We start from the raw sequence: 12,710 nt of genomic DNA, 5'->3' as shown, positions 1-12,710 counted from the left end.
TGGAGAGTGCATCAGCAAATGCAAGATCTCTCTCTTTCAGTTAAGTAGATAACTCTTTTTTAAAAATAGAATATATAATATTTAATTAACTTATTTGAGAGGCAGAGAGATAGAGATGGAGCTCCCATCTGCTGGTTCACTCCCCACATGCTTACAATGACTGGGGCTGGGCTGGGCCAAAGCCAGGAGCTGGGAGCTCCCAGGTGGGTGACAGGAACTCAATTACTTGAGCTGCCACCACTGCCTCCCTGCCTTCACTACACTGGGAAGCCTGGGCTGACAGATGAGCAATTAGCAACTCTGGAATTTTGTAATCAAATTTTACAATATTAAAATAACCTAAGGGAAAAATATTATAGCGCAGTGGTGAAGCTTCTGTTTGGGACACCTTGCAGGTGTATGAGTCCCGGCTCCTCTGATGCCTGTCTGGCTTCCTGCCAATGCACACCCCAGGGGTGGGGGACAGCAGATGATGGCTCAAGCACTGGGCTCCATGCCACCTTTGTGGGAGATCCAGATGGAGTTCCAGGCTCTTGGCTTTAGCCTGGACTAGTCCTGGCTGATGTGGGCATCTGGGGAGTGAATCAGTCGATGGAAGGCTCAGCCCTTCCTCCCCCCTCTCACCCCCTGCTCTGCCTTTCAAATAAAAAACAGAAAAGTCTAAATAAACTATGTCCCAAGGTAAATGACTGTTCTTCCCACTCTCCATTGGAGTTAACATTTAGGGTGTCAGGTAACTCTGACATCAGAAAGAACTTGGTAGGGGCCAGCACTGTGGCATAGAGAGTAAAGCTGCCGCCTGAAGTGCTGGCATCCCATATGGGCACCGGTTCGAGTCCTGGCTGCTCCACTTCTGATCCAGCTCTCTGCTGTGGCCTGGGAAAGCAGTAGAAGATGGCCCAAGTCCTTGGGCCCTTGCACCCACGTGGGAGACCCAGAAGAAGCTCCTGGCTCCTGATCAGCTCAGCTCTGGCCGTTACGGCCAATTGGGGAGTGAACCAGCGGATGGAAGACCCCTCTGTCTGTCTATCTCTCCTCTCTCTCTGTGTAACTCAGACTTAAAGGAACACAGACTCCCAGAGAGCCTGCTCCCCATCTCAAAAACGGGAATAATAATTTCCACTGGGTCCGCCTTACAGGATTTTTTTTTTTAAAGACGACATTAAATAATGCAAGTGAAATTAATTTGTAGCTTGTAAAAGGCTCCAAACAAGTGAAAGGAGAAAGATTTTTTGCTTTTAAAGAAAGAGTAGGAAGAGAGACGACCACCTCGGAGACACTCAAACGCTTCTGAGTGTTTATCTGTGCAGTCGGTCACCAACCGCTAAGGACAGATGGTTCTGGAACATTTCCTCCACACATGCGTCATGCTGGTTATACGGGCCTGGCTGCTGTCATGCTGTGTTAGAGCCCATTGAGGTGTTGGGACATGCTGCCCCCAAGGTGTCCACCGCGGGGGGCGGGGGTGGTGTTGCTGGGCAGTTACAGGATTGGAGGTGGGAAGGATCAGGGCCCTGGAGATTCTGAGAATTGAAAGGTTGGACAGAGAAAGGTGCAAACAGCTTAGAATTTAAAGGGCGGCTCAGAGATGGCTTTTCCCAGAGAGCGGGCGGGGACCCCGATGCAAAGCCCTGGGCGGGTGAATTTGTGGAGCTACGACGACGACGTGCAGCTCTTCAGAGCCTGGCACCTGCTTACATCTGAAATTCATCTCCTCCCCCAAACACCATGGTTCTGCCCCCAGCCTCCCCCTCCCTCCTTTATCTCCATTTCAATCCCTCTGAAAGTCTGGGTCCAGTTATCTCTGGTCTCCAACACCTCTCCCTGCCTGCCTCTCTGGGTTACGCACCTGCCACCCTGACATCACGCATGGATTGGCCTCTTTGGGGGAAAAAAAAAAGTCACACATCGTGTGACTTTTTTTTTTTTTTAAATGGAAAAAATAAGATCTTTAAGTTCCAAGCTGTCTCCCTAGGAGGAGAGAAGTGGGGGCAGGAGAAGCAAGGGCAGCTCCAAACTGGCTCAGACTTTGGTTATTGGCGGTGGCATTCTCAAGTCGCCAGGGGTGGGGACAGAGGCTGTCAATCAAAGCGGGGGTGGGAAGAGACAGATTCTAAGTGGAGAGAAAGGGTGGGAGGGGGAAGGAGAAGAGAGGGCTTGAAGAAAGGGCAGCAGCACACAGGGTGGGGCCCCGGGGGTGGGCGTTAGACGGAGATGGCCGGGGGGCATTAACCAGGGCGGCCCGAGGGACCAGGGACCGGGCGCCATGCCTAGCCTCCACCTCTCTGTAAGTCCTTACACTGTGGTCGGTAGCTGCCTTATCTATTTTCACCTCTGGCAGGAGCCGGCCGCCGATGTGGGAGCCGGGGCCGCCGATGAGGGACACCACGCCGTTGCAGTCCACCGTGCTGTTGCGCTTGACGCTGCGCCGCAGGCTGGGGAAGATGCGCGACGAGCGGCTGCCCTGGCTGTAGCCGCTGTAGCCGCTGTAGCTGCTGCGGCGCTCGCGCGCCCGGATCGGGATGAAGAGCGAGTCGCGCCGGCCCTCGCTCTCCTCCACCGTGCTGTGCTCGTCGTCCGCGAACTCGTTCTCCGAGCCCGGGTCCCGGAAGCGCCCGGGCCCGCGGAAGCTGAAGATGCTGCTCTTGCTGTTGTGGCGGGAGAGGAAGGGCGAGCCGGGGATGCTGAGCAGGGACTGCAGGGGCGAGAGAGAGCGAGAATGTGAGACCCAGCGGTCCCTGGACTCCCGGGGCCCAGCCCCCAGCCCGGGGACCAGAGCACAGGTGCGTGTAGAACTTCCCGATGCACGCGGCGCACCAGGGTCCAACGGATTCAGGAATTCCCACACCCCTACCCCACGCCCACTCCCGCACCTCGCACGCTCCACGCGGTACCCGCGATGGTCACACCGCACACCCTGTGTGGCTCCTCCTGCCAATCACGCGCCCCCTCCCACCCGGTGATAAAGCCGACTCAGTAACCTCCCCATGGGAAGTCTGAGTGACTGCCAATGGTACAACCCCCAGTGTAAACCAGCTGTGAATGACAGAGCTCTCAGCGTTGATATTTTCAAGTCGAATCTCCTTTGCCGCCTAATTGCCTTCCTCCACCCCACCCCCCCTTTTCTCCTGCCGGTCCTCACTCCCTAGGGAATGTTATGCACCTGGGTATTTCTGTGGCTTAACGTCTGCTACTGACCACCCTTGAACAACTTCTCTGCAACAGAAGTGTTGCAAACTGTACTCAAAATGTAAGTCTCCCTGTGGCCAAGTCTCTGAGGAATTTAAAACTTCTCCTGACTTGTGTTACTGCAATGCTTATGAAAACCATCGATCAAGCTACACAAATGTATCGCATTTTATAAGCAATTGGCTTTAAAGACAAAACTTATCACATATTTTATAATTGGTTTTCAACAGAAAATTATATTAGAATGCATTTCTCAATGAGATGGATGGGATTTTTTTTTTTTTTTTTTTTTGTCAACTAGAGGTTAAATATTTGCTGGTGGTATTACTTATCATTAGAATGAGATACTTTCTAGTATCCTTTTCACTGGAAGACTACTAGGAGCAGAAGAATTATGTTATAGTACTGTTATAGTAATTCTTCCAACTCCTTCCAAGTTATCTGCCAAAAATGACACAGCAAACCATCAGCAAAATTTATTATACTGATGTCTCAGCGAAAATTACATTAGGTCCTCTTTAAATTCTGTTGAAAACAAACTGCTAATAGCCCAGCTCTTGCCAAGGGACTGGATACTTGGTTATTAGTGGCTTTGCTTCTCTTGATCTCTGCAAATGATTACTTATTTATATTGATAAGGGTTCCTCTTTCACATAAAACTACCTAGTTTTATGATCTTCTGTATATATAGAAAATTGAAAATGAATCTTGATATGAATGGAAGGGGAGAGAGAGCAGGAAAGGGGAGGGTTGCGGGTGGGAGGGAAGTCATGGGGGGGGGGGGTTGGGAAGCCAATGCAGTCCATAAGCTGTACTTTGGAAATCTATATTCATTAAATAAAAGTTAAAAAAAAAACTACCTAGTTTAACCAAACAGAAAAGCATGGAATAATCAAAATATCATTAATGTGTAATCAAATCATTCTAATCACATAGGTTTTACCGGCAAGCTAGGCTCACTGCTTTATGAGACTGTCCACCACGTGATCCGAGGATGTCAGCCCACGTGGTCACAGATGCGTTTGAACACGTAACCTCACATTTCACTTTTTTTTTTTTTTTTTTGACAGGCAGAGTGGACAGTGAGAGAAAGAGAGAGAGACGGAGGGAAAGGTCTTCCTTTTGCCGCTGGTACATCCTCCAATGGCCGCTGCGGCCAGCGCATCACACTGATCTGAAGCCAGGAGCCAGGTGCCTCTCCTGGTCTCCCATGTGGGTGCAGGGCCCAAGCACTTGGGCCATCCTCCACTGGCACTCCCGGGCCACAGCAGAGAGCTGGCCTGGAAGAGGAGCAACTGGGACAGAATCTGGCGCCCCGACTGGGAATAGAACCTGGTATGCCAGCACCGCAGGTGGAGGATTAGCCTATTGAGCCGCAGCGCTGGCCTCACTTTTCACTTTTAATAGATGTATGCAGACCTGAGCGACAGCCACCCCACTGCTGAACTTCCAACACCCAGCACTCCCAATTACTAACTTCAATCTGAACAGAAATATCTAAGCAGCAGCGCAAAAAGCCTCACAATGAACTGAAGCTCTCTGGATCGAGGGAAATGTTACAGATGCTAATTTTGTTAACTGCCTTTCATCAGACATCCTAAAGATGTCTACACCTCAGGACAAGGGAGAGGCGGGTGAGAGGGACACGCTTTCCTCGTGCAGGGAGGGAAAGGGGTGCTGGAAGGAGAAGTGGGAAGGGAGGATGGGTGGGGGTGGGGCCGTGGCCGGGGCCGAGGTGTGCAGGGCTGCTCTCAGGCCCCGGGATGCACTGTGTGAAAGGCCTGGCAAACAAGCTCTTGAGACTGTGCTCAGGAAGTTCCCAAGAGCCTCAAAGGGCGAGCCCGTCCAGCTGGAGGAAACTTGGCAAAGCACTGGCCTGAGACAGTCTGCCCGAGGGGGACTCTGAAGGAACTCTGACACCAGTTTTTTAAATGGATGAGACTTTTGCTTTAGGGTTTAGTTCTTTGCACCTCTTATCACAGGAGGGGGCTGTGGCAGCATGGTGCGTATCCCATACCTGCTGGGGAGACCTATTTTGATAACTTTTGGTGAGAACCCTGGAAGGGCCATGGGACTCCTCCTTACTTAATACATGCCCTTATCTCTTTGCTGTGGAGAATCCATTTCCGGTGCTACACTCAAAATGCCTCCAGTTCTGGCGGCTCCTTAGAAGGTACAGAGCCCCCAGGCCCAGACCTCTGCCTTTTCTTCAGGCAATTCTAGTTCTCCCGCAGTCCAGCCTCCCACCTGTGTCTCTCCCGGGGGACTCAGTCTCTTCCTGCCCTGGCTCTAAGCAGCCCACGTGCTTCTGAGATGCATAATTTGATCCCTAGGGACCCCATGGAGGCAAACCAGTCACCGAGGAGCTCATTTTGCATGAATTGCTAAGTGTTTAGGGACTGCAAGAACTGCGGGCACTCTGGCTTTGCTCCCCAGCCCCACTCTCCACCAGAGAGGATCCCAGATCCGTAGGAGCAGACTGGCCCTGGGTGACTTAGGGCAAGGGGAACCCTGGTTGGTGAGTGAGCCAGTTCAAGGAGGTGGTTGAGGCTGTAGCTTTGGATTGCCTGGTCTGCATGTAAGGAACTTCCTGTTTGCAAAAATCTTTCCTGCAAAACCAGGGGTTTCTGCCCCCTTTGCCAGGCAGTGGCATTACGGCTGCTTGCTTGGAAAAACAAGCCCTGGGGTATTCAGGACTTGGGATGATGGCCCTCGCATTCCATAGAAAAATTGCACTTGGGGAGCTCAGGGCATCCATGGGCTTGGAAGGATTCGGATGTCTGAAATGTCATCAATGGGGTGTGTGTGTGTGGTTTAAAGGTTCTATTTCTATGCCAAAGTTAGTTTGTAAAATGTGACCTGGGGACCCCTGCTGGTCCCTGAGACTGTTGTAGCAGGGCCCACGAGGTCAGAATTATGTCAGGTTAATAATGAGATGGGGGTCGGCGCTGTGGCGTGGCAGGTGAGGCTACCGCCTGCAGTGCTGGCATCCTGTGTGGGCACCAGTTTGAGCCCTGGCTGCTCTCCTTCCCATCCAGCTCTCTGCTATGGCCTGGGAAAGCAGAAGATGGCCCAAGTTCTTGGGCCCCTGCACCCGTGTGGGAGACCTGGAGGAAGCTCCTGGCTCCTGGCTTCGGATCAGCACAGCTCCGGCTGTTGCAGCCAGTTGGGGAGTGAACCAGTGGATGGAAGACCTTTCTCTCTCTCTGCTTCTCCTTCTCTCTCTGTGTAACTCTTTCAAATAAATAAAATAAATCTTAAAAAAAAAAAAAAGATTAGAGAAAACAAAACCATAGTGGCCGACTGCAGTGGAATGAAGTAACAACGGGGTTAAGGTTAATGAGGATAGAGAGAGGTTCATGGGGATGGGAGCAGGAGATTGTGCCGTGATAAAATGAACAGGGGCTGGCAAAATAAATAAATAAATGAATAAATATGAACTGGGCAGTGAGAGCTACAAGGAAGAGGAACACAGTGACTCATCTTTGGGAACAAAGAAACGATGCTGAGGACAGTGCCACCGGCGGGATGTGCCCTGTTCTCCACCTACACCCTGGCCGCATTCCTTTAAAATGGGCAGTGGAACGGAATCCAATCCAACCCCTTGGGGATTTGGGTAGTAGGTTTTGATACCCCAAGCTATCTATTTTATGACGACGTTCATGGCAAGAGAACCGGCCACCAGTTATCCACTAGGCCTCTCCCCTGTCTTTCTCCCAGTTCCCCTTAGGTATTAAGGCTGGAGAAAACCGGAGGCGTGCAATGCACGGCTCGGCTAACTTTTCCGCCTGACTCCGTGTTCCTGGAATAATTAATTACCAGGATGGGCCATGCTCGAATCAGGTCTCCCACGGAGCCTCAGGGTTCCTGCTGCTATTTTTACCGACGACGAGTGACATGGGATTCCTAAGCAGAGGCGTCCGGGGTGCGTTCTGTGCTCAGGGGAGACACGGGCTGGCACGGAACCCACCCGTGCGTTCGGGCAAGGCAGCGCAGTGCAGGGCCAGCCGCACCTGCCGGCAGTGCCTCCGCCCCGGGGACGCTCACCTGGTTCATGATGGAGAATTTCCTCCCAATCCTGTTGTCCGGCAGCCGGAAGCCCTTCCTCCGCAGCCCATCCTCCGACTCGGACTTGAACACCTTCTCGGGGTCCCCCTTCTCCTCGCCCTCTGATAGCTCCTTCTGCTTCCTCTTCTTCCTCCGGTTCCGCCGCTCCTTGGCGCTCTTGGAACTCAGCTTGGAAATCTCGGATGAGCTCCGCGGGGAGCCGGCCCCCTCCTCCCCTTCTTCCTCGATGGCATCCTCTGACACGGTCCCCGCCGAGGTGGCCATGGCGGCAGCCTAGGAGAGGAGCCACAGTCACATTTGAGACCAGAAGTCCCCTTCTCCCTCAACAAGTCGGTCGCAGTTAGCAGCCGGCACCCCCTTTCCTGCAGGGATAACAGGGCGGGAAACCAGGAGGAGGGCAGCGCCACCTGCTGGTGGACACCGCGGCCACAGCCTGGCCACCTGCACCGGCCCTCTGTTGGCGAGAGCAGAACCCACAGTGCTGACCTTGGGGCTTGCTCTTTGGAGTATCTCGGCCAAGGATGCAACTGCATTCTCGGCACCACAGGCCACTTTGTGAGAACCTTCTGGAAATGAACGCTAGGAAACCACGTTACTTAGATGCTAGGGACACAACCACCGATGCTCGTGTTTGGATAAGGGTCAGCAAGTTAAGTGAGGGCAGGAGATCTTTTTGCCTGTATCCTCTTTTCTATTAGCAACAACACTTTCCATGAGCAGAGGGAACCTCTGCAGGGGCTCCTCCTGTTTTTCTTCGTGGCAGGCAATGAATGCTTAGATGAAGCACTCCAGAAACCGCCCTGCTGCCTACGTTTTCCTTCCGGGTCATCAGAGCGGCTGACCGGCTGGGAAATTCAACAACAGGTCACGTCCGCAAATGATCTGGTCGTGAAGACAAATGGACCAATTGGTTCAACCACGAGTAGGGGTTCTTTGGGTTTTTTTCATCAGACTGGCGAGCTCTGCGTGGCGGTGTGCCTACACAGCAACACCCAGAGGCAGCCTCGGTCACTGGGATCTGCCCGAAGCCCAGGGCGGGCAAAGAGCCCACCACCAACCTGCGCCTCTTCCTGCTGCTTCTTCAGCTGCTCCAACATGGCCTTGAACTCCGCCTCCTTCTGCTCGGCCTCCTCCAGCGTGGCCTGGTTCTGCTCCTCGTAAGCCATGGCCACCACAGCCAAGATCAAGTTCACCAGGTAGAAGGAGCCCACAAAGATGACCAGGACGAAGAAGATCATGTATGTTTTGCCGGCTGCTCGCAGAGTCTGCAAAAGCAGAGATCATTTTCTGAGTCAGCTGAGTCAACTCAACAGGGCTGGGAAGGCTCTGTGGGCCGTTTGAAGGGGGCAGCCCGTCCTGTCGGGGACACATGGTGTCCCCACTGGTCACACGGCCTCATCCTCAGCTCACAGTAAATGGAAATACTAACCTCCACCCATGGTGACAGAGAAATCCCCTCCTGTTTCCAAATTCTCCCCACATCCTCGTTACACAGAAAAATGCTCTCTCTCTCTCTCTCTCTCTTTTTACTTTCAGGGAAAAATGCGCTGAGTTAAGAATTCTATTTGACTTCAGTGGCTGGCTGGAAGACAGTTCTAAAGGAAAGAATGCAAGACTTTGCCTTGTTTATCTACTGGTCCTCAAAGAACATTAACAAATTCCCTCCTGGGAACCAGGTCCCAGTCACAGGAGGTCCCCTTCTTGAGTGACACCTACCTTATCTTTTTGCAATAGGGTGCGTTTTAAAAAGAGAGACAGGGCATAAAAGATAGCGGGAAGAAAATAAGAAGATCCTAGGCTCCTTCTTTTCACTAACAGTGAGCACATGGCCATGTAAGAACAACTGGGTTTTAGAACAAGTACACGGCCGGTGCCACGGCTCAATAGGCTAATCCTCCACCTAGTGGTGCCAGCACACCAGGTTCTAGTCCCAGTCAGGGTGCTGGATTCTGTCCCGGTTGCTCCTCTTCCAGGCCAGCTCTCTGCTGTGGCCCAGGAATGCAGTGGGGGATGGCCCAAGTGCTTGGGCCCTGCACCCCATGGGAGACCAGGAGAAGCACCTGGCTCCTGCCTTCAGATCAGCGCGGTGCGCCGGCCACAGTGCGGCGGCCATTGGAGGGTGAACCAACGGCAAAGGAAGACCTTTCTCTCTGTCTCTCTCTCTCACTATCCACTCTGTCTGTCAAAAAAAAAAAAAAAACAAAAAAAAACAAAAAAAAAACAAAAAAACACTAAACACAACAACAAGTACACGTGACCATATTCCCCAATTTTCATCTTTATTCTCTCCCTCACAAGTATTCAGTGGAGGGCCGGTGTTGTGGTGCAGCAGGTTAAGCTGCTGCCTGCAAAGCCAGCATCCTACATCAGGGCACAGGTTCGAGTCCCGGCTGCTCTGCTTCCAATCCAGCTCCCTGCTGGTGCAGCTGGGAAAGCAGTGGAGGATGGCCGGAGAGTTTGGCCCTGCCCCCACACGGGAGAACCTAGGGGGAGCTCCGTGCTCCTGGCTTGGGCATAGCCCAGCCCTGGCTGTTGCAGCCGTTTGGGGAGTGACCCAGTGGATGAAAAAATCTTTCTGTCTCTCTCTCTTCTCTCTGCCTTTCAAAATAAATTTTTAAAAAGTATTTAATGGCACATAGCACCAGTCACAAATATTTTATGGGAAAGACTTGCATCTGAGTGAACTGTCTAGTAGAAAAGGGAGAACTCATTTGGCGGTGTGAACGGGGCGCTTTCCTTATAGAGGGCCCCTTCGTCTGTCACGGGGCCGGAGTCAAAGAGCAAATTAAGGCACCGCTGTGGGACTCTGAGGCGGGGAGAGCCTGGGCAGTCGCCTGCAACTCCTCTTCCATTCCAGCCAGCGAACTTCAGCACTGCGCCGGAGTCACCGGAGTTGCCCAGCAGAACGGGACTCAGCCTGCTTTCAGCTGTGCCAACTCCAGAAGTGTTACAAATCTCAGACATGGAGATGCGCTCAGACTCCCAAGGTCCCTGTGTGCAGATAGCCCATCTCTTTAGCATCCGGCACAGGGCCATGTACAGGGCGGTATTCAGTATTTTTTCTAGATGCCCTGAGCCCCAAACCCAAAACGAGAGGGTGAACTAACAGGAAGTAGGCAGAGACAGCAGATTCCTGGGCTGGGTAAGAAGCTGCCAAGGTGGAGAGAGCTTCGACAGCTCCACGTGCCTGTGCATCCAAGACACAAGGCACGGGAGCCGGCAGAACTCACTGGACACATGACTGACTTAACATGGAAAGAAATCTACCCCGCCGGGGGTCCCATTGGACAGCTTCCCCACGGCCCTCCTTCACAGAAAGCCCCCAACCCACCTGCCCTCGTGCAAACTCCACCATGGGGGGTGGGGAGGGAGAGGGATTACTCACCAGCTGATACAAGTTTTCCCAATAGTCCTGGGTCATTAGGCGAAACAGCGCCAGGAAGGCCCAGCTGAAGGTGTCGAAGCTCGTGTACCCGTAGTTGGGGTTCCTGCCCGCCTTCATGCACTGGTAGCCCTCCGGGCATTGCCTACAGACAGAACGGGCACTTCAACGCTGGTCAGAAGCACCCGCCCATCCATGCCCTCCGAGAGGGTGAATACCGTGACTCCGCCCACTCCATGACAAGGAACAGCGCACAGAGCCAGGCCAACAGATTAGAGGGCAAGAGAATGGGACACAAGTAGGCACACAGCTGGTAGGAAGTCGGGAAGGGGCAGGCCAGGTCCGAATCAGCAGATATCTTAAGAACGCGGCTTCCCGTGCTCTTCCCCAAACCTAGGAATTACCCGCTCTGCAGGTGGCGTCTGTGCGTCTGCACTGTGAGCGGTGAGGCCAGGGGATTCTCGTGCCTGCCCCGAGCATGAGAACTGCTGTCCTAGATTCCTACCGGTGGGCAAGTCAGCCAATCCAACCTCAAGCCAACTACCACCTCCAGTGCCAAGGGCCCCAGAAGTTCCCCTTCACGGTCTCGGCTCTCCTGGCCCTCACTGTTGACAGCCTAGCTCATGCTGGGGATACCAGGGACCCCCTGGTTACATGACTTCCTCTGCTTCTGGACTCACTGGCTGTGCCTTGCCATGCGGTCTCTAGTATCTACCTCGGCACGGGGAATTCGGTGAACTTGGCAGCTGCTGGGGCCGTGTTAAAGCACCAGTGCCTACTATACCCATTTTATGGGTGAAGGAGTTGAGGCTCAGAGGAATTGAGTGGCTTCCAGAGGTCACAGGGCTGGAAGCAGCAGAATCATGACACATGTACCTCTGGGCCCTCACCGGTGTGAGGTCAGGGCTCGTGGATTCCGGGTCATCCCTGGGTGACACTGTCCTTACTCTTTACTGTGTTACTTTTGTGATACCATCTGGTGTTACAGAATCTATCCTCCCCCTGCCCCGTACCTCCCGCAGCCAGCTACAGGTGCAACGTCCACTTTGGATGGGTAAATATGAAACAGAAAGAGAATCTGACCCCGACTGTAGGAGCTACCACGCGGGCACAAAGGAAGGTTGAAAACATTGCCCGATCCGATCCACTAATAAGAGGCACAGTGTTTTTAAGGCCAGAGAACCAAAGGAGCCGAGCTACTTACCCAGCGTCAGAGCTGTTCCCACACAGTAAGGGTTCCAGCATGCCAGGAACTATGTAAAAATTTGCTAGGAAAGTGTGAAGAGGGAGGAAAGGAACAGGCAGGTTTAGGTGGACCAGAGATAGAGTTATACTGTTCCCAAGGAGCCAATGGCCTCAGCTCCTAGTAATCCCATATGGGCGCCAGTTCAAGACCCGGCTGCTCCACTTCTGATCCAACATCTCTGCTAATGCGCCTGGGAAAGCAGTGGGAGATGGCCCAAATGCTTGGGCCCCTGCACCCACATGGGGGACCCAGAAGAAGCTACTGGCTCCTGGCTTCGGATCAGTCCAGCTCCAGCTATTGTGGCTACTTGAGGAGTGAACCAGCAGATGGAAGACCTCTCTAACTCTTTTACATAAATAAGTCTTTTTTTTTTTTTTTTTTTTTTTTAAACAGGCAGAGTTAGACAGTGAGAGAGAGAGAGACAGAAAGGTCTTCCATGGCCGGCGCCGCGGCTCACTAGGCTAATCCTCCACCTAGCGGCGCCGGCACACCAGGTTCTAGTCCCGGTTGGGGCGCCGGATTCTGTCCCGGTTGCCCCTCTTCCAGGCCAGCTCTCTGCTGTGGCCAGGGAGTGCATTGGAGGATGGCCCAGGTGCTTGGGCCCTGCACCCCATGGGAGACCAGGAAAAGCACCTGGCTTCTGGCTCCTGCCACCGGATCAGCGCGGTGTGCCAGCCGCGGCGGCCATTGGAGGGTGAACCAACGGCAAAAAAAAAAAAAAAAAAGAAGGTCTTCCTTCCGTTGGTTCACCCCGCAAATGGCCGCCATGGCTGGCGTGCTGCACCGATCCAAAGCCAGGAGCCAGGTGCTTCTCCTGGTCTCCCA

General features: G+C 53.1%; 1 protein-coding gene across 11 annotated transcripts in view; it reads right to left on the bottom strand.

The window, feature by feature from the left end:
- SCN8A (sodium voltage-gated channel alpha subunit 8) overlaps window positions 1–12,710 on the bottom strand; it is a 166,618-nt gene that overhangs the window by 52,410 nt on the left and 101,498 nt on the right. For 7 of the 11 annotated variants that reach the window (XM_051845488.2, XM_051845487.2, XM_051845486.2 and 4 more), the window contains exons 8-12: window positions 11,844–11,907; window positions 10,643–10,784; window positions 8,316–8,522; window positions 7,237–7,530; window positions 2,300–2,695 (exon numbers count right to left, since the gene is read on the bottom strand). In XM_051845488.2, coding sequence (XP_051701448.1) covers window positions 2,300–2,695; window positions 7,237–7,530; window positions 8,316–8,522; window positions 10,643–10,784; window positions 11,844–11,907 — 1,103 coding nt within the window. The remainder of the gene's footprint in view (window positions 1–2,299; window positions 2,696–7,236; window positions 7,531–8,315; window positions 8,523–10,642; window positions 10,785–11,843; window positions 11,908–12,710) is intronic. The other 4 variants (XM_051845492.2, XM_051845495.2, XM_051845491.2 and 1 more) reach the window with 1 other exon arrangement.

This window comes from Oryctolagus cuniculus, chromosome 11 (genome assembly GCF_964237555.1).
Source record: "Oryctolagus cuniculus chromosome 11, mOryCun1.1, whole genome shotgun sequence".
In the NCBI taxonomy this organism is placed as follows: domain Eukaryota; kingdom Metazoa; phylum Chordata; class Mammalia; order Lagomorpha; family Leporidae; genus Oryctolagus; species Oryctolagus cuniculus.
Note: the sequence above shows the minus strand (reverse complement) of the source record. Positions and strands in the feature narration are given on the sequence as shown.